Source organism: Cryptotermes secundus, unplaced genomic scaffold (assembly GCF_002891405.2).
Source record: "Cryptotermes secundus unplaced genomic scaffold, Csec_1.0 scaffold741, whole genome shotgun sequence".
Classification (NCBI taxonomy): domain Eukaryota; kingdom Metazoa; phylum Arthropoda; class Insecta; order Blattodea; family Kalotermitidae; genus Cryptotermes; species Cryptotermes secundus.
Genome location: NW_019724599.1, coordinates 322,422 through 345,326, shown reverse-complemented (window position 1 = coordinate 345,326; position 22,905 = coordinate 322,422). Strand labels below are relative to the sequence as shown.

At 38.8% G+C, this 22,905-nt stretch overlaps 1 protein-coding gene across 1 annotated transcript in view; it reads left to right on the top strand.

The window, feature by feature from the left end:
• LOC111862430 overlaps window positions 1-5,443 on the top strand; it is a 34,796-nt gene extending 29,353 nt beyond the window's left edge. Inside the window, exons 10-11 of the mRNA XM_023847818.2 lie at window positions 1,029-1,167; window positions 4,930-5,443. Coding sequence (XP_023703586.1) covers window positions 1,029-1,167; window positions 4,930-5,071 — 281 coding nt within the window. The 3' untranslated portion in view covers window positions 5,072-5,443. The remainder of the gene's footprint in view (window positions 1-1,028; window positions 1,168-4,929) is intronic.
• The last annotated feature ends 17,462 nt before the right edge of the window (window positions 5,444-22,905 follow it).

The following is a 22,905-nucleotide window of genomic DNA, read 5'->3' as shown; positions in this document are numbered from 1 at the left end:
ACACAAGACCATGATTGAAAATTTGAACATAAAATTAAAAAATATATATGATAAACATTTTAAAAATGAAATATGCAGTATAAATAGAGATCTTCGAAAATATGATGCTTATTCATAAAACAGGCAAAATATGCATTTATATGCACCATCAAACCATGTCCAAATTTTAAGAAATGAAGTAATTCATACATATATCCAAATGACCATACTTTCTGGTTGCAAGAAAGAAATATGCAATTGCATTAAACTCCGGTCCCTAGTGATTAGTGCCCTCTTCCATTATTGTTTGCAACTTTTTTGGAACATCTGTATGGTATGACAACATTGTTTATGTATCTGAGCATTACTTTCAGCAGTCGGACATTCAGCAGTTGCAGCTCTACCATGGATGTTGGATTTGTGAAGCCCACATTGAACAGTTTTTTGGAAACGGTCTTGAAGATGAATATTCAGTTCTGCTGTCCCATCACCTGTGCTACAGTAGTAGCACAAATTTTTGAAGCAATCCTTCTGAATGTACAGAGATCTCTTTCTGTGTCAATGTTGATTTTTGTCCACTGTTCCTCTTTGCTAATGTTGTCTTCCCATGATTCATGTATGCCAGTATAACCTTAGAAACTGTGGCTCTCGATACACCTAATAGTGTAGCAGTTTTTGTCAAAGATGGTCCAGCTAAATGCGGACCAATGATCTGTCGTAGTTCACTTTTTGAGGGACATTTCAACCCATTTTCAGGACATGAGATTTTAAGTGCATTTTTGGACTGTCCTGTGAGAATTGGGACAGATGGTCACCCTAGTTACAAGTTCTGAGGTTTTCATGTCTAGGACAAAATTGTTTTGTTGTCAATTCAAGATACATTGCATGACATTTGCTGTCTTTAGTGACTGAAATTCACAGTTTTGTTGTGGAATACATAAACCTTTGGGGGAGAAAAATATGAACCAAGCTGTGCTGTGTTTTAGCAGAACTGGATCAAAAAATTAGTGTCAGAATAGTTGAAAGTAATAGGATATTTCTGGTTGCAGCTGTCTTGGACATATCTTATATGAAGAACATGGATAATGCTGCTACAACTGCAGTAACTGAGGCCGTAAAATTAACAGAGAAGTCCATCGAGGGATGCAGAGTAGTTGCAGCAAGAGCAGAGGATAACTACAGAGCCTGGTATAGTTTTATTCTATTCATTTTACTGATTTTATTATAGCAGTGTAGGTACTATATATATATATATATATACATGTGAAATGCTCAAAAATGTACTCATTTATGTTATGAAACTGGCATGTGTACATGCACATGCACACAGAGAGGTCATTTTCTGTTGTCATGTTTTGGTTAAAGAAGCTCGGCGTTTCGGAAGTTGACTGTATCCCTGGTGATAGAGATATACTCCATCTAATGGACCCTGCAAGGTAAGTTTCAAACTTGATGATGAAGTAAAGATAGCTTCCAAAGCTTGTTTCTATATGAGTAATGGAAATGATGGAAAATGCACCTTTGTCACAAAGCTCTGGGCTTATCAGTAGTATGGTGCTTATGATTGATTATAAACTGAAAGTATATGGAACGAAAATGCTAAGGAGTCTGGAACTGGAGGATATTTTAATATGAATTGTTTTTGTAGGAAAGTATGACATTCTGGTTGGTCTGTTTGTGATTGTTTATTTATTTATTTATTACCATTAGCATTGACAAACCACAACATCGATGCTCATAGGGGTACAGTGTTGGACATGTCCTGAGATCTGTAAACTTCTTTAAAAAAAACCATTTCCTCAGCCGTGGAAGGATACTATGTACCTTTATAGAAAATTAGTGATAATTAGTAGTAATTATTGAGGCATGTTACTGTTACCAACTGCATACAAAATATCTAACATACTTCTTCCCCTCCCCATGTCTGTATATACTTGAAATTATCAGAGATGTCAGTGTATGTTTTGACATAGTGTTTCATCTACTTATCACAATATTCTGCATTCACCTAATGCAGGGGAAAAGATTCTAGTACAGTGGGACAGTCCGTTTGGTATTTATATAAAAATGCCCATGATTCAGTTAGAAGAGAGTATTACATAACTAATGAACTCCGTGGAACTAAACCCTTCTTGAGAAGCCATCAGTCTCTCAGCTATGAAAGAATTTTCCATTTTATGAACCTGAATGTATACTAGTATTACTGTGTTCACAAGAGCCCTCTGCTGTCCTGAACCAGATCAATCCAGCTCACACCACCCTATCCTGTCTCCCTGAGATCCATTTTAATATTGTGACATGATGCCCAAAAGCCGAAATGGTGAATACACACAACAATAGAAGAAACAGTTTCTAGGCAACAGATCAGTAAACATACAGCAATAGGGGTTGTTGGAAACGGTGTTTTCTGTTCAGTCCATGCAAAGTAGTTATAACGAAGAGTGTAGCAGAATTAGAGTTGAGTCAAGTCTTCAAAATTGGCAGTTGCAGAATAATGGCAAGAAAGAAATTAGGCTGTGGAAAGAAGACATATGTGATTTGAAGTTACAGTGAGACCGTTACAAATCCGTTGCCAGGATATGACTAGTGAAGACTGAGAATCCTATTGTGTGTGTAACGATGAACTGCAAAGTGTGTAGATCAGTGATAGCCCTGTATTTGCCTGTAGTTCCGAGTACTTTGTATAAGGTGTCAGTAAATCCAATCCAGAACCCATCTTGTAAGTCATGAACAAAACCCCTGCACCTGACAATATTATCCTCTGACCTACGTCGAGGTCTTCCTAGTGGTCCCTTTCCTTCTGGTTTTCCCACCAAAACCTTGTATGCATTCCCCTTCTTGCCCATACTTGCTACATGCCCTGCCCATCTCATCTGCCTTGACTTGGTCACTCTAATTATGCTTGGTGAAGAGTACAAGTTATGAAGCTCCTCATTATGCAGTACAGAGATTTAGTAATAAAGTAAAACCTTTACATGTTTCAACCAATGATGGTCAACATCAGGGGGCAACCAATACTTCAGTGCAATGAAACTACACTTTGAAGTGTAAAATCAAAATACTGTTTTTGTCCTCACCAGAAGTACAAGGTACCACAATAGGTAACGAAATTTATTACTCTAATGTAACTACATAAACGTTGTTGAATATCAAAGAGTCTGTAACTGCTGATGTTAGGAATGTTGACTTTATATATATATATATATATATACTTTAATTAATTGAAACCAAAAAGAGGTATATCACAGTTAATGATAAAACTGAACCTATATATATATTGCGATATCAACTGCTCATTTCCTCAAGGATGGAAGAATCTCACTTGTGCTATGGTTAAAAAGTTAAAAGGATTAAAGATATGAGAATATTTAAAATATGAAAGATGAAATTTAAAGTTGGAAGGTTTAAGTTGCCTAATAACCGTGTCAACAGCAGCCATTAACAAAAAGACTGGTGTAACAGAATAAGAAGTGATGATTGGTCAGTACAATTTAAAGATGGTTTTTTAATGATTATAATCATTTGAAAATTATCAAAAGCATCAGTAATACATTTTGTTCCCATATTAAAATAACAAACCAGGCATTAGCTTTTAGATCAACGAAATTGCTGCCTTTACTTTTAAAGTTTGAAGCATTTTAAAAATCCATTTAAATCAATTTTAAACTATATTCAACAGACTTTAACCTCTGCTGCCTATCAAAATGTTAATGTTGTTATTGCATAAATAAATATATTTCTCTATATACCCACAAAGTTGTAGATATCCATAATATATTGTACATGTTTAATTTCCTGAACCTGACTAATTTCAAGAAAATAGCTATTATTATACCTTAGAATGCCTGTTAAATTGTCGTCTGAGTTCTAGCTGATATGTCCATAAAGAAAATACACCGTTGTATTGGCACATTCTGGGTGCATTTGCATCTTCATATCTTATGTGTATGGTTTATTAGATTCCGTTTTAGCAAACCAATTCTTCGTTATATGGATATTTTCACATTCAGTTATGTAGTGTGACAAATGTGATGATCAATGCTGTCAGTTTCCATATTATTTATTCACTTTGTGCTTAATTTTTCTTTCAGCAATTTTTCTCATTTCTGTCCACTAGATTTATTGCAGTCGGCAGCTGTCTCTGAACTCATACACCATATTCTTTCCAATGGCTTGTATTTTGACATATCCTATTCAGAAGCAAATTTGTTCTGTCACAGCCATTCTAAAATTCAGTCTTTTTGTTTGAAAATATGGATCCCTAGTTTCATGCTCAGGATGATAAGTTGAAACTTGATGCATTGCATTACCTCTTAACATGGAGAGAGACCAATTTTAGTACTTCTTAATGCAACCGTAATTATGGTTAACTACTGACCCCTAACATCAGCCATTACTGTACTGAAGTGGGTTGACTCGTTTCTCGTTTGGCCACTTGAGAATCTCTTAAATTAGTCGACCTTCAAAAAGGTATTTATTGAGAAACATGTGTTTCATGATATTCGGTCTTCATTATATGGGTACAAAACTTGCTTGAAATATTCAACCGTTGTGTTAGCACTTCATTGACTTCACAGACATTTCACTTAGTAAATCTGCGAAACGTCCATTTATTTTCAAAGTCATAATATGGCAACTTTCAGAATAATGGTTCATTCCGTACAATACAAATAGTTCGTTCACCATTTTTAAAGGTATCGTGTCCAGTGTAATTCCAAAGGGCAAAGGTGGAAGAAGCTCTTCCACATCTTTCTGAGCTGTCTGGTGTCCAGTTTCTAGGAATTTATACCACCAAAAGTCTAAATCAAGTTCTTGTTTGTCCCTATTCAAGCTATCTGTGAGCTGGTCTATACCAGTGCGAATTCTGGGAGAATGGCAGTATATTATTATATGGTATGCCCTATTTCTCATTTAGAGTTCCATGTTAATTGTAGCATCTCTCCCCTATAGGCTTGAACATCCTCTACAACATGCTGTGCCAGAACATCTGCGAATTGATGAGAAACATTTCGAGGCATGGCGGTGTGAATATGACAATTGGCTTGCAGCTTTGACTGACTTAGAAAGTGAAGAGCAAGTCCCACAGATATAATAGTGGACATGTTATGAATGCCATTGCCACTGAATGAGTTTAGTATTGCTGGCTCATACTGTGTAATGGAAAAGAATGTTGATTTTGATCCTTGCTACTCCACATGAAACTCCATATTTGAGCTTGTACAAGATGAGACTTAATACCAAAGGACATTAATTTCTTTAGAAAGTACAATATTAATTGATATTCATAGTCAAAAAATGGTCCAGACAATATTTGTTAGTATAAATGACACATTATATTTCTTTTCTTTGATATGCTGAGACATTCTTTAGAAAATATTTGTTATTTAAAATAAATTCTGGTGATATAAAATATGTCTTGCATTTAATGGTGAGGATTGAAATAAAGGTACACTTTGAGTTTTGAGATTTGGGTATTTCCACTTATGTTTATTGTGTATTGCACGAAGTATGGAAATTATGGACAAATAATCATGACTAGTTAAGCTGTTGAAGGCTGAATGTTGTTCTTGCTTTTTATCTCACCATGAGTTTGTGCTTCTACCTGCATGCAAAATAAGCTGCACATTCAACATAAGCTTTAAAATAAATCATTACAAAAACTTTCTGACTTGCCTGTGTGTATCCCTGTAAGATAAACAGAAAGAATCATTGAACATGTTCATGAAAAAATGGATAAAAAAGTTTCCTGTTTGTTGTTAAATTTCAAATAACCATACATAAAGATCTTATAAATGTCTCTTCTGAATTTTTCATTGAGTTTGTTTTATGCCTATTGTCTTCATGCATGTTTTGCATTTACCCAGATTTTCCATATATAGATATTACCAGAGTAAATAGAATCATGCCTGAGAAGACAGTAATTTGTATTTCACTGTTCTGTTTTCAGCATATATAGTGATTTAAAAAAAAATTGTTTCCTGGAACTCAATGCAACTCTGTAAACCCTGTATTTTAGTGCACAGATATACAGTATTCTGCATGCAGTGTATTTTCTTAAACAGGTTTGCTTTGAAATAACTAATTGCTAACTCTTTATTACATGGAGATTATGTCTTGTCTGGTGTTTTGCAGTATTGATGCAAATGCATTGCATCCATTTTGCAGGAGTCACACATTATAGATTGTCAGTGTAAATAAACCACAGACAGACCGGATAGGGTACAACATTCCCCCTTAGACTGTGGAAGTTATGTTCTTGAAGACTGCCACAGTAGCAGAATCTTGGTGAATACCAAAGTCTGTAGGAAGTAGGTGGTAAGTTCTCCCTAGCTGTGGTTATGCAGGGCTTGTCTAATTTACAGTAGCATAAAGCTTTTATAACACATCTGTCGTCTCTCTTTTGACATTAGATTCCTCACTCTTTCTACTAATCACATACTCAGAGGCTGTGATTTAAATACATATATATTACTGCATGATCACAATTATGTGTCGTGACTATAGAGAAATTAGATGTCATGTGGACATTACAATTGCCAGAACATGAAAGAGAGATGTTGGTAGGGATAGACTGATCCTGGAAATACACAACATGATTCAGAAGTAATATGGATCTACTGTGCATACATGAATTTTTATGCCATGGGCAGAGAATTGGTATTCAAAATTAATCCATAGAACCAGGATTTTTGGGATTACTGTATTAAGTATGCCTTTTCTTTTGCCACATGTTGAGAAGTGTAAGCAGAATTGCCCCATGTTTTTGAGATGCACAGTGAAATCGCCACTTCTTGTTGACATGTGTAAGTAGAAACTTACAATATAACTTAGTGATATAGTTGAAAGCTGAGTGTTCTTGAAGAAGTATGAAGTACAATTTATAATGTTGTAATAACTAAAATTTACTGTAGTATTCATTGTATTCTTTATTGCAAAATAGCAGTTTTTCAAGGTTTTTATTTTGCGGGATTGAATGTGATACTCTGAACCACCGTAAAGCAGTAATTTGATTCCTCAAATATGGATTTAACAATATTTCACTATATTTTCACACTGTAGCACCAAGGTAACACAAGGGTTCATTTCTGTGTTGTTAACAGGATAACTCAGGTTCATGTCAGCACCAAATCCGTCAGCAATTATAAAACATTTAATCAGTTGTGTATACAAATTAAGGCTATTACCTAATGAAACTGCAAGTATATATTTCCTTAGTGTTTCTTCTTTGATGTGAGTCATATAGCAACTAAGTCTTTCCTTCTATCTCTGTCTTCCCAAAGCTTCTCCTCAGATACCTTCCATGTTCATTACTTGACATGATATCTGTTGTTGTTTAACAGTATATATTCAACAAACCTCCACTGCAGGCCAGGAGGGAAGCCTTTGCACTCATTGTTTTTTAACACATTTCAAAATATCAGTATAATTATGATGTTTTAATGTATGTGTTGCCTGAACCGCTACCTAATGATGTATTTTGAGGGCCATGTGTTGGCAAGCTACAAGAACAGCCCCTGACCCAAATTGGAAAATGTCAGATTGTGGGCAATTTAATGGGGAAATGTGTATTGAAAGTTGGCAGCCACTGAGCTAAACCTGTTAATAGAAGAATGAAGTAGCCACTGGACTAAATGTACTAATAGAAGGATAAATTTCTTGCAGACTTCACAATTCACTCTGTGCACTCACATTACAGTTGTGTCCATCTTTTTAAAAGAGTGTATTCTTTTCACCACTAGTTCACTGTTTTCTTAACTAGTGACAGCTTTATCCAGGAGTTGGGTATAATTTTGTCTTTAAGGTAAACTCATGTACATTGCTTTACCTAACCTAAGTTGAAAATCCTTATAAAGCAATTTTCCACCCAGAGGTACCCTTCCTAAAAACATGTCTATGCTCATGAGACACAATGCCTTGCCATTCATAAGGAATCTGTCGGTGGGAACGTGTGGAAGTTGGTGGATTGTTGCCATGTGCCTCAGCCATCTTGCCACATCATCACGTGACCAGCAGCGAGGATCTGAAAGCCAAATTAGTTTTCTGTTAACCAAGTGAACATGGGTTTCTTGTTACTTGACTCAGAAGAAATGTGGGTTTCTTCCTATTATAATGAATTATCAGATGAAAATCTGTTCACCAAGCTGGTTAGTGTGGTGGTAATGCTCTAGACTCATATTTAGGAGGTTCTGAGCTCAGTTTTCAGCAAATACACCAATTATCCAAAGGTTTCTTTAATGTGCTCCTGAGTCTCTCCAGGCAAATTCCAGCGTAGTAGGTGTAGCAGTTCATTGACAACTGTTTTGTATGACCTGATTATAATAAAATTGAAGCATGTCATCTTGAAACAAATAACTTGATTTGATCATTAACTAATTGTTATGTAGACTTGTTAAAATAAATTTACCTTGATTTGACCTTAACTGCTTCTTCCAGTTCATTTTTAATCATCTTGCATCAGAAGCACTTACAACACCACTGCTTGTAATATCCGAAAGATAAATGAGGCTCACAGTACTACCCCCTTTTACCCATCCAGATATCTATCAGTGTCACTGCAAGTGCAACATGCCTGAATCATTAGTTTTGGTGCCTTGGGGTGATGTTGGAGCTTAACACTCAGGTTCCAGCAGCATCCATGCTTGATTTTGTCTACCTGCCTTTAGCCAAGGATCCCTCATGAAAATTATGTGATTAAATATATATAAACCACAAATGGTGACACATGAATCAATAAATACACTTAAAAGCAATGGAAGCAAAATTGAACTACTGTGCTGAAACGATTTCATCTGAGCCATGGGCTCAGAACTGTTGTGGCAGAAGTCTGACCATAGCAGAACCGCAGCCGCCCCTAGAGTTGACTTCGCATTGGAATACGCCAAATACTTGTTACTCTGCAGTAAGTAAAGTAAAGTAAAGCTATCCCTGTACCAGGCGATGAAGGCCCATAGGGTTGTGAGACGTTGAGGCGCTCACATTATCTAGACCAGTGTTCCGCAACTGGTGTGCCGACACAAGGTGAAAGGTGTGACGTGAACTTTTACCTATTGTAAGAAATTAATTGTCGAATTTAATTACTTTTATTTTATCCCAGTTACATGTTTCATATGCTTGTATTTTATTCTCAGCCACTGCACTGATTAAATAAGATGATGCTTGTTTATTCTTTATTGCATGCTGTGATTTTTTTATGTACAGTAATGTTGTATTCTAAGATATTAAACGTAAATTATTTACTCACAGTTGTTATATCATAGTTTTCATTATTGATTTATTTTTATTTTTCTCGCATCTACGCGGCTTCCTTGATAAACTTGCCGCATGTTCTGTGTGCGTGCTTCTCCCTAAAACTGCAGGGATTAGCAAGGGTTTCCCTGTCTTTCATAACGCTATTTTGATTATGACGAGGAAAAGTGTTAAAGCGAATATTTGAACTTAATGAGAAGGTACGTGCATTTTTGACTGTTGAGGGGCATGAGTACGCGGATTTATTTGCAGATGATGAATGGGTATGTAAGTTGGCATATCTTTCCGATATTTTCATACACTTGAATGAGCTGAACAGAAAGATGCAAGATGGGAACAAAAATAAACTAACTAATATGGATAAGGTACAAGGATTTGTAAATAAGCTGAATTTGTGGATACAGAGAATTACGGATGGGTCGTTTGAGATGTTCCCGACTGTATGGTCACTTGCTGGGGGCAATAAAGTGGTGATGGACACAATTAAAGAACATTTAGAAATGCAGCAGAAATTCAATAAGTATTTTGGAGAGAGAGTACAAGATTTCGACTGGGTTCGTGATCCATTCGTTGCGAATTCAGAATATCTTCCGATTAATATACAAGAGGAACTCGCAGATTTAAAAGCAGACAGAACATTGAAACTAAAACTTCTCGAAGTGCCTTTGGATACGTTTTGGTTGGCAATAAGGAGTGCATACCCGGCTATCTCCGAGATGGCAGTTAATGTGTTATTGCCATTTTCAACTACATATTTGTGTGAACTGGGCTTCTCGACGTTAACTGAAATTTAGACGTCAAAGAAGGAGCGGCTCAAATCCATCGATGAAGAAATGAGACTTGCGTTGTCAACGATTCCACCACGGATCAGTCGCCTGTGTGCAGCTACGCAGGCGCAAGTATCACATTGAGGGTATGAGTAGAATTACTGTATTTACTTTAATAGTAATAGAAGTGTATTTTCTACAGTGAATTAAAGTTCATTAATTGTTAATAAAAGCACGAGTCGATTTCTGTTTAATGATAATAAATAATATAATAATCAGTTGTTCACGTTACATATTTATATTAATTGTCTGATATCATGTGTTTATGAGGGGAATAACATTTTTGTGTGCCGTGTTGAGTCATGGATACTTCATGGTGTGCCGCGAATAGAAAAAGGTTGCGGAACACAGATCTAGACAATCGGCTCAAAGATGGCGGTAAGGTTGTCAGCCTTACCCGCCGGCCGCGCTTTACTCCCCAGGAAAATTATTTAATTAATTCCTGGTACTCATTTCTGTCAGAGGCTGAGTAAACCCCAGGGCCTAGTGTGGCTGGAAGGATTAGGTCAACTGAAAAAAAAAAATTCAATGACCTCATCAGGACTTGAAACCGCGACCTTCCGGCTTGTAGCATAGTCCCTCAACCAACTACGCTACCGCGTACCCCCCTGTTACTCTGCAGTAGGCAGAACAAAGTACAAACACCTTTTATTTACTGTCGCGCATCATGTGGGAAGCACATAAGTAAGTACGTAAGTACAGTTTGATATTGTCAGCTCTGTGTAATGTACAATTAAGCCATCTTCCTGTTTCTCTTAATGACAGAATATTACTCAGTCATGAATTCTCTAAAATTAAAATTTATTGCAGACTGCTCCCGCGGAGCTCCTGGGCTCTGCTAACTACAGTTTTGGAACCACTGGCCGGTAGCTGCATAAAATAAACCACTATTATGAGATAACATGTTAAACTGCAGCGCAACACCATAAAACATTTCATCAATCGTCCAGCGATTAATTCTTCCTTAGAGACCCCAAAGAGTAGGTGTTTCCCCCATCGCCTGACGACGAAACAGATCAGTTTCCGAAACGTTCTGTTCTTTAGAAAACCGAACGATGGGCAAAGACACCCCCCCTCCCAAAAAAAGAAGTAATCCAGAGTGAAGTACTTTTAGATTTATTATCCATATTTACGTTATTTTAAATACTATTTTTATCATAAGTTGAAATAATTGACGCAGTCTGTGTTGTTTTTGTAGGAGATTTGAAAGAAAACTGAAAAGTGTCTCGAATCATAGGTTTTGTAGGATGTGACGTGTTGTTTGGTAGATAAACAAGCTTTTCCGAAGAACATGCTTCCTCAGTCTTCGTGGTAGATGAAACGATAGGGCAGCAGAATGCTGCACTTCTGCCCCAACTACACGGCTTCACATCCCAGGACACCAAAGAAAACAGTCATTATCATCAACGTGAGAACCTCAAAACTGTCATGAGATATGCTTGATATTTAACCAGTTTATATATTACCGAAGCAGGTGTTTTCGTTGCGTTTATATGTTGTGAAACAAGTAGTGAGCTTGCTGGGCCATCTGCGTAGACTACCTCAAAAGCTTAAGCGTGTTTTACATGTCTTTTGTACATTGTTTAGGTAGGGATACAGAGCAACGCACCTTTGGAAAGGTGTCTTACGGCTGAATTGCGCGATCAGTGCATGTTCATCTCAAAAGAGAGTGTATCACTTGACTTCATATTGCCATAATGGTTTGATTTATTTCCATCAGCATGAAATTAATGATGAGCTTAGCAATTAATGTTGCATGATGACAATCTTACAAAAACACACGTTCATACAATATCCGAATGATCATTGTTGTAGACAAAACAAAGGCAGATTCCTGGAACTGGATCCTGCTGCTCTATGGCAACCGATTTAATTCCAACTGGTGACCAGTTACTAGTTTAATGTAATCGGTTCATTACTTGAGAATTGTTTTCGAAATGAAAATGAATTAATTAATCGTGGCGTATTGTGAGAGATCTATGGCAAGTTCTTTGGGTGAGGAGGACGACATGAAGGATTGTGCATGAAGTTTGATTTGTTTCGTTCTGGTCCTTCGCACTAACAATATTACAAAAGGTTATGTAATTCCGTCCAGTGTGACTTATGAAGTTTTTTTTTAATCTTTTATCCTTTACATGTTTTGGTCCTATAGACCATCTTCAGAAGGATATCAGTACAAGTAGAAACCACTATTATAATATGTTTTGTGAATATTACTATATACATACGTCATCATAATACAATGTACAAATCTAATGTTTTTAACAACTACAGCGGCTTGTACCAACACGTTAAAATATTTATTACAGTTAGTATGTTTAAAAAAGATTTATTTTTGTTAAAAGTTCTAAACCAAATTGGTTGGTGTCCCTTCTATTTCGTCTCCCAGAAGGAAGCCAAGCGTCCACCACCCCGCGGTTCCGTTGTTTGGAGAATAGATTTCTGCAAATTTATTATGGGTGTAATGTAGTATTTCCGTGATCCCTGTTTTATTTTTATGTGAGTTTTTGTTATTTTGTCCTACCTTTAGTGTCGTCTTGACGTTCGAGACGCGCTGTGTTGTTATAGTGTTCTAAGTTGTGTTGAATCGCGTATGTATACTCCTTGTGTCTTATGACGTTTTTGTGGGCGTGTACTGATGTTATGTCATGATGTCGAACATATGCTGGTTATCAGTCTCCCTAGTACGTTTTTGTTCTATCAATCTATTGAGTTTATTAAAGCGATATATATGGAATTACCGAGCTAAAAGCAGACCCTACCCAAAAATTTCAAAGTATAATGCAAAATACTCTGAAACAATGTAAAAATATAGTAGACCCAATGAAAAGAAAACAGGTACTCAAAATGAATCCACAAACACCCAAACTGAAAGCAAAAATTAAAATCCACAAACCAGAGGCCCAAATCAGACCGGTTATAAACAGCATTTACGCACCTACACAAAAACAAGCTAAATACATAAAAAACTAATCGACTTTCTAAAATTATAACACGAATGCATCATTAACACAACTCAGTTCGCAGAAAATATAAGAAATTTAAAACTAAGTCCGGATCATAAATTATTAACAATGGATATTGCCCAACATATACTAATAAACGCTACTAGTCAAAAAAAGGGAGCATTATGAATAAAAAAGAAAACTTCGATATACAGCGCTTTAATAAACTCAATAAATTGATAGAAGAACAAAACCATACTAGGGAGAGTGATAACCGGCATAATATGTTCCGCATCATAATAAAACATCAGTACACCCCCACACAAGCCTTATACTCACAATATATTTGCAGAAATCTGTTCTCCAAGCGACGGAATCGCGGGGCGGTGGACGCTTGGCTTCCTTCTGGGAGACTAAATAGAAGGGACACGAACCAATTTGCTTTAAAAATTTCAACAAAAAAACTTTTTTAAACATACTATCTGTAATAAATAAGTTAACGTGTTGGTACAAGCCGCTGTAGTTGTTAAAAACATTAGATTTGTACATTGTATGTATATATATATTAATTGCCGGTCACGGTAGCCGAGCGGTCTAAGGCATGCACTGTCTTCGCTCGCTTGGAAACCGGGATCGTGGGTTCGGATCTGTTTCCTTTGAGGTACGAAATGAATTCTTATATATTATTCTTATACATTGCCGGTCACGGTAGCCGAGCGGTCTAAGGCATGCACTGTCTTCGCTCGCTCGGAAGCCGGGATCGTGGGTTCGGATCTGTTTCCTGTGAGGTACGAACTGAATTCTTATATATTATTCTTATACACTGCCGGTCACGGTAGCCGAGCGGTCTAAGGCATGCACTGTCTTCGCTCGCTCGGAAGCCGGGATCGTGGGTTCGGATCTGTTTCCTGTGAGGTACGAACTGAATTCTTATATATTATTCTTATACACTGCCGGTCACGGTAGCCGAGCGGTCTAAGGCATGCACTGTCTTCGCTCGCTCGGAAGCCGGGATCGTGGGTTCGGATCTGTTTCCTGTGAGGTACGAACTGAATTCTTATATATTATTCTTATACACTGCCGGTCACGGTAGCCGAGCGGTCTAAGGCATGCACTGTCTTCGCTCGCTCGGAAGCCGGGATCGTGGGTTCGGATCTGTTTCCTGTGAGGTACGAACTGAATTCTTATATATTATTCTTATACACTGCCGGTCACGGTAGCCGAGCGGTCTAAGGCATGCACTGTCTTCGCTCGCTCGGAAGCCGGGATCGTGGGTTCGGATCTGTTTCCTGTGAGGTACGAACTGAATTCTTATATATTATTCTTATACACTGCCGGTCACGGTAGCCGAGCGGTCTAAGGCATGCACTGTCTTCGCTCGCTCGGAAGCCGGGATCGTGGGTTCGGATCTGTTTCCTGTGAGGTACGAACTGAATTCTTATATATTATTCTTATACACTGCCGGTCACGGTAGCCGAGCGGTCTAAGGCATGCACTGTCTTCGCTCGCTCGGAAGCCGGGATCGTGGGTTCGGATCTGTTTCCTGTGAGGTACGAACTGAATTCTTATATATTATTCTTATACACTGCCGGTCACGGTAGCCGAGCGGTCTAAGGCATGTACTGTCTTCGCTCGCTCGGAAGCCGGGATCGTGGGTTCGGATCTGTTTCCTGTGAGGTACGAACTGAATTCTTATATATTATTCTTATACACTGCCGGTCACGGTAGCCGAGCGGTCTAAGGCATGTACTGTCTTCGCTCGCTCGGAAGCCGGGATCGTGGGTTCGGATCCGTTTCCTGTGAGGTACGAACTGAATTCTTATATATTATTCTTATACATTGCCGGTCACGGTAGCCGAGCGGTCTAAGGCATGCACTGTCTTCGCTCGCTCGGAAGCCGGGATCGTGGGTTCGAATCCCACTCAGGGCATGGATGTGTGTGTGCGTTTTTCTGTGTTTGTCTACAAGTAGAGGCCTTGCGATGACTTAAACTGCTGTTCTTTTAGAAATTTCATTTTCAATCGTACGAAACAGTTATGTCCACTCGATATGATATGATGGTCCAGACGACATAATTCCGTCTATGACAATCTCACTTCAAAATTATGACGGTTAATTTGTTATTATTTTTATTGATATTATTATTATAAGTATACAATTTTACTCTAGTTTCTTGTTTTTCGATAGTTCAAATGGTAGGTTAACTGAAGTAACGTGAAATAACAGTGTAAAAGTGAAGTTCCTTTTCTTATACATAATCTCTTTCCAAATATACGAGTATCTGTAGTTGATAGTAAAAGTAAAACCTGGAACTTAACTCTCAGGTTTTACCAGTGAAAACTTCGTTCATAATAAAAGAAATATATATTGATAGAGAAAGGCATGTAAAACCTGTACCAACTAAAGAGTTGTCCTCCTTTAAATGTTTTTTTAAATTTTCACAACTAAAGAAGATGTCAGGAAACACGGCCTTTATTATTTCCCTTCAGATTGTGTTGTACATATTTATCAACTATCCTGCTTGGCTTTTAACTGCCACGGCCATTGCCGTCACTTTATTATATTGACTTCCGTCTCATATCACACCCATTTCCGTTCGACGTCATTAGTGCGTCACGACGCTTTGCTCTGACGTCACGCGGCAGGTCACTGACGTCAGCACCCTACCGCCACATTGATCTGTAAGTTCTGAAAATGCATTTTAAAAGTTCATTGCATTTTGGAAATATTTCCAAATTGTTAATGAATTACTGTTAAATTGGACGGAATGTACGATAATACTGAGTTAATTGACAGCGCAAGAATTGTCGAATGGGGCAGAGAAGTTGAAACGAAAGAATGCAAACCATGTGGCATTTCACCGGTTACTAGCTCTTGTCCGTTCTTTGCGGATTTCTGCCACTTTTCTAAAAGAGAAGTGAGATTTCTTTGTTGGGTATACGTCACCTTCAGGTTCAATCATTCCTATTACCAGAAGTGATCTTTGTTACCGAACGAAGAAGTGTATTAAATGCTCATCAACGCCTTTAACCCCGAAATTCAATTAAATACTGTTTACTATTCAGTTTCCATCTCCCAGAAGCTACATCTCTGTTTCAAAAACCTTTTGTCTTTTCGTCTGCTGTCCAAAAACATAAAAATTAGAATATACACGTACAAAATTATAATATTGCCTGTGGTTCTGTATGGGTGTTAAACTTGGTCTCTGACATTAAATAAGGAACATAGACTGAGGGTGTTTCAGAACAGGATGTTGAGGAGAATATTTGGATCGAAGAGAAGATGTGACAGGAAGTTGGAGAAACTGCATTATGAGGAGCTTCATAACGTGTACTCTTCTCCAAGTACATATAATTAGAATGATCAAGTGAAGGAGGATGAGGTGGGCAGGGCATACAGCACGAAGGGGGGAGACGAGGAATTCATATAGGATATTGGTGGGAGAGCCAGAAGGAAAGAGACCACAGGGAAGACCAAGGCGTAGTTGGTCGACAATAATAAAATGGATCTTGGAGAGATAGGATGGATTGGATTGTTCTGGCTCAGGATAGGGACCAGTGGAGGGCTCTTGTGAACACGGTAATGAACCTTCGGATTCCATAAAATGCTGGGAAATTCCGTAGCTGCAGAATTGGCGGCTCCTCAAGAAGGGCTCAGCTTCATAAGTAAGTAAGCGAAATAATCACTGTTTATTTCTGAGGATCGTACGAAAGACATAAATTCATTGTAGATAAAGTGTAATTTTTCTAATGCTGAAGCGACTGATACATAGAGTTACCACTGTGCTTTGAGGGGTTGATATTGTCAAAAGTATGGCTTGTGACTGTAGATGGGGTTTGGTTTGATGGCCGTATTTTTTGGACTCTTTGATACAGCGCGTGACTACACCTTACAGTTCACCATTACACAGACACACCCACACACACGTGTCCACAGAAACGTCGTCACTACCGTTGCTTGGTAGCGGCTTCTAGCAGCGGAAGTTCCCTTTCGTTTGGGTTCCCGAACTATCCCCGGCCTCAGCTACCGGCTTCTAAGAGCAACAGCTCACAAAGACTGAACCCCAGCATCTCTGTGACTGACTACAACTGCTAATTAGTCCTGGTTATAACACCTCGGCACTGAACGCATAGAAAACGTCTCTTCCATTATGGCTGTATTCTTTTGTTGCCATGGAAACATGCTTGTTTGAGGAGTCGTTACTTTACAATGGCTGTTTTGTAGTTGTTTACTTCGCGGTCGTTGCCTAGCAACAGGTCTACATGCCACATTTCCCCCTCCATCAGGCTATTCGTCCCGAAGAGCATGAAGGCGTACCACCATTTCTTTTTTCCCAGGGCTGTGCTTTTGACGTCTCTTCTTGCGCTTCGGAGAGGGCAAGCTCCTCCACAACGTCAAATCACTCACTTTCCGCAACCCGATAAAAATCCCGACTGCTCGCTTTACGACCTCCAACTCGAGACTTTCTCCGAGCTCCTCATACAATGTCTTCTTGTTTCCGAGAGGAGCTCCTGTCTCCTGCTTCTTCCTCCGATTCCCTTGCCGGTTGTCTTGCCAGCTCCCCCACAGACCACGTTTCTTGCACAGTGAAGGAACGGCACGTGGGTCAGCCATCCTCTGTGAGAGGCCGACTTGTGCAGAAACCCACCATCGCCTTGGGTACGTTTCTTCGGCCATCCGCTACGCCTTACAACCAGACGCCGGTCCCCATATCGGTCCTCCAGTGCCCCGATAGTCTCCAATTTCATCTCTTCCAGGCAAATTTCCATCTTCATTCCTACTTTTCCCTGATTCGCCTCAGTCTTTTCCAGGCAGGCATCCTCTAGACTGACATCCATCAGGGCTTGCATCCTTTCTCGACTGGCTTTTATTGCGGCCATAAACTCCTCATGGTTATCTTCTGTTTTGTCTTGGTGGGCATCCATCCGGGATACGAGAGTACATCGCAGGACCTCAAATTCTCGTTATTGGCTACTGTCTTGCCATGGGAGGTTCTAATTTCTTCTTGAAAGGAATCCATCTTAGCCAACGTGCTTTCCATCATTCGCTCCATTTTTTGTAGTATGACGATAAGAGCATCCAATATAACCTTCATTGGAAAAAAGTAGTAATCTCGTGAGGTCACTCTGCTGTTCTGTGTGTCTCTTTCAACTTGTTAACCACCTGATCAGGTATGATGAAATTCGTATGAGCGTTACGCGACTGAGGCCACCATAACCTCATACTTCTAATTTTCTACAGACGCTAATAAAAACATGGCGGTCGCACGAACTTTTTAATTTGGGAGAGACTTACTTTAGGGTTCTGAAATCATGTTTGGAAACAATTATTTAAAACATATGTAACCTTTCATCGAGTAGTTTGATATAAAATAGAAAAAATGGTAAGTAAACCTTTTATATATCACTCTGCGTGGGTTTCAGTCGCAACAGTAAACGTCAGCCCGAGCTTGCAGTACCGTAAGCTTACAAGAGGCTAGTTGACTACCCGATTTAGGAGTCAGTCCAGCAAGCAGTTAACATCAACTATGTGAGACTATCGCGCGCGTGCGTGCTTCCATGCTTTACAGTAAGAGCCAAAATTCCAATTATTACCTATTCTTACTGATAAAAACTAGAAATTCCTAAGCGCATTAGACTAAATTAATATTCCCTACGTAAAAACGTTAAGGTGTTCTGTGCTTAATTAATTAAACATCAATCGATGAAAGCGTATGGGGGAATGGAGACATAACTCCATCATTCTTGACCTCGACATTAGATGGAAGTAAGTTGTCACCTTCACCTCCCAGCCAATTTACCCCGGAAAGGGCCTCCGGAAGTCTGTGTGGGCCTCAGATCTGGTCTGGACACTGTGGAGAAGAAAAAAAAAATACCCTGCCTGGAATCGAACCCCATCCGCCCAGCCTTTCGCCCTTAGCCCTTCGTTATACCGACTAAGATATCCCGGCTTCTAATAAGAAATGAAAATTACTGAAGCTGTTGGTAGAAATCCGAACCTAAGCTTTACTACTGTTTTCAGTGAAAACTTGTTCCCGTATCCCCGCTAGTTGAAAGCAGTTCTGGCCAGTTTTTGTTGCTATGAAGAAGTGTTCCATATTTTTTTTAGAATATTAGGGTTTTTTCACAAATGTAGATGGCAGGACCAGTTTCATTAACTTCCTAATATCAGTTCGGGTTTTCAGCGCCTAAACCTTGATGTGGATGAAGCATATCAATTTCGTATCTCGTATATCCGCTGTCTTTGAGCCAATTATACCGTACCTATGGGAAGATGTGGAGGATTGTATTCCGAGGACAAAGGTGGCCTCCACTCCCAATGCTGCAGCCCACACAGCATCTCTGTCTGCATCTGTACTGCAACACAGAGTGACTACCTGAAAATTTCAAGATGCACAAAATTATAATTTCCTCTGTTTTATATGCAGTCATGCAAAAATAATAGAAGAAATGAAAAGTATAATCAAGTAGAAATGCTGAACTCGTGTTTAGGCGCCAGTCTGCATAACTTCCTCGAAATTAAGAGAGAAACTCGCCATATACGCGTACAGTATATATCCAAAAAAAATAATGCACAACGTAAAGCAAAAATGTTTCTTATACTAGACAATAGACTTACAATCAGTTTAATGGGCATACAATCATTGCATCATAAGACAAAGTAATCTTTTCTGAATAAGAGAAATTGTATATATACAAATTATGAAGCTGAAATTAATTTGAATAATAATTAATATTTTAAATTCCAAGTGTTCTTTTTCGTGCAGTTATCAGTATCGCTTCAAAGTGGTCGTCGGTCATTGCGGCTCCAAATTTAATCCCTTTAACTTCGTCACGTAGAATATCAATTCAAACGTGTATGTAAAATCAGTACCAAAAACTCCTCTGAACAAAAGCGAAATTCCTGAAACCGTGGTTATAAATTACCTGCTATAAATATATTTACGCTGAATAATTATCCAAGACAATTTCTGACATTAACAGCTATTTTCAGGCTTCACTGTTTTTAATTTAACAGTAGCTAAATCCGAAGATTCTTACGGGAGATCTGACCCTCCAACTTGTGTCCTATTATTGGGATTATTGCTGCTACCTGCTTAAATGTAAGCCTGAAGTGTTGTACTCTTTCAGTTTACCACGTAAGAAGACGAAATAATTATGAATTTTTTGTTAACTTTTATTGCTGTGTGTTGCCTTGAAAATGGGAAGACGAAAATAAAAGCAAAATATGTTTTGTTGCGAAAGTTTCACTTTGAATCGATGGAAGTACACTCACAAAACTTCCGTTTACAGAGATTTGCAATGGTATGAGTTAAATACTGACATTACTTCTGTACGAGCTGCACATATTACAGACAAGCCCTCCAAGGAAATGCAGTGTGCATATACGAGTACGTGCATTATCGTGAGCAGCTTGAGTGGCGAGTGGCAGATATACACGTATGTTCTGGGCGCAATGTTTTCGTGTCGGATCCTTCACTACCCACCTCAACTCAATCAAATCTCTTCACTTATTTTATTTGTGATGTATGTTATCATTAGTTCAGATAGCATCTAATGCTAGAATGATTAATTATTTTTAATTTTAAAGAATATATGAGGATTCCCGTCGATAATGTGTTGTCCGTGTGTTTATCTAGAAGTTCTGTTGATTGTATGATAACCCTTAGAATTAACCGGTCTATGGGCCGAGATATGAACTTGTGCTCAGCCGAATACGAAGCAGGAATGCAACCCACACGACCCTAACATTCGTCAATTCGTTTCATATAGTCTTCACCATTTGGTGTTGCAGTGCCTGTGTTTGAGGTTTCCACACGTGGGTTTAGTAGACCATCTACGAGAACATAACCGGCAGCTTTTCATTAAGCCCCTAATACACCACTGTCACATTCTTTTTATAGGGACTTACATATCTCGAAACACAGCGTAATTTTATATTCAGTAAAGCCTCTATTTAAAGGACCCCGACTTAACGGATATCGGATTTGACGGAGGAAATTCTTCTGTACTTTCTCATTATTCTCCGGTTGAGATGTCGGCAATTCCCCTGGATCGTCTGGTTAATACACGTATATCGTGTATATGGACTTGGTCAGTCGCGCTGCGAGCTTAGCGCATATATAGTACGTAGAGAGTTTTATTGCGAATTAAATCTGTGTTTTGCTGTGTTTGGTTTGTTCTGTGTTACAATTTTTGTAATTAATACACCATGGGCGAAAGAAGGGCAGGGTTGAGCGTAAAACAGAAGTTATAATTCGTTGAAAATTTATATTTTGTAGTATTCGTCACACGCTTTTGTGAGGAATACGGACATTCGGCGATATTGGACACAATCTTTCCCCCCCTCCCATTTAGTCCGTTAATTCGAGGATATACTGTACCTCCTTATTTCATATTAAAACGTTTTGCATTATGCCCACGCATTGCGTTTGTGTGCTTCATATGATTCACACAATAAACAGCAATAATATTCCTAAACGGTATTAAACAGAGACACAGTGTTTTATATCAGATGTAGGAACTGAACCGTTTAACGTTACGTACAAGTAGGTGAAATAAGTAGTGGTCAGTCACATCGTGATATCTCAGGGAATGACACTGTCTTTTTGTGGAGGGGGTGCATTTTTCGTAACATTCTGCCTATATCGTCAGGGAAGGTGGAGGCAATATGTTACTCCAAAAACTCTGCAAAAAACTTACAAGTTTATCTGGTGAAATAACTAAAAAATTTAGGCCGTGCCATAACTCAAGCAGTTAGTCGCTGGCTTCCCACCGCGGCGGCCCGGGTTCGATTCCGGGTCTGGTCAAGTGGGATTTGTGCTGGACAAAGTGGCGCTGGGGCAGGTTTTCTCCGAGTACTTCGGTTTCCCCTGCCAATCTTCATTCCACCAATTGCTCCACAATCACCCTCACTTGTCATCTGGGGCTGGTACAATAGGCCAGAAGTGGCCTCAGTACAAGGGGCTTAGTCCCACCCCACTATCAGTAAAAAAAAAACTAAAAAATTCATCATATATCAGGTATAACACTTCAATCGTATTTCAGAAGGTACCCTCTTCGAATCTAGGGTATCATGATTGAAGTGTCTCTCTTCGGCCAATATACGGATGTTACCATAAAATATATTTACTCAGCCTCTAACAGAAATGAGTATCAGGCATATTCTTGAAATATTCTTGGAGGTAAATGGCGGCCGGCGCGTAGGGCTGACAACCTTACCGCCATCTATAAGCCGATTGTCTAGAAAATGTGGGAATCTCAACATCTGACAACCCTCTGGGCCTCCATATCCTGTTACAGGGGTACCTTTACTTTTTTTACTTTTTACCATAAAATATATCACTGTTACCCACTTCCCCCTATACTGCCCCAGTTCAGCATCCAGGTCATTGTTTCAAAATATTCCGACTCCAACATTGCGGGTCTTTTAAGTTTTGCAGGGTCTGATAGCCGTTCTGTGCGCGGACTATGTGCGAATAGTCGTCATGAGGTGCAGCTGTTAACTAGTCAGCGACTGAGGTCTGAACACGCAAAATTTGCTGTGCTACATGCGTTACTTAACTACATCCATTGGCAAAATGTAACAAGTCCAGGAGATATAGCGGGTAAGCACAGCGTAACACCAACCTTGCCTTCTCTCGCTTCTGTTCAGTTATCTCAAAAACCTACAATTTACGGGGAAAAAATTTGAATTGGTAAAGAAGTATGTTTCTCATTGCTTTATTGTTTTGGTCTTCCCAGTGGCCTTTCCTTCTGGCTTTGCCACTGCCACCAATATCCTCTATGCAGTCCTCTTCTCCCACATTCGTGTTATATTCCCTGCCCACCACATCCTCCTTGACTTGATAATTCTAAGAATGCATGTAGATATTAAAGTAAACTGTCCGTTATTCTTTTCTGATTTTA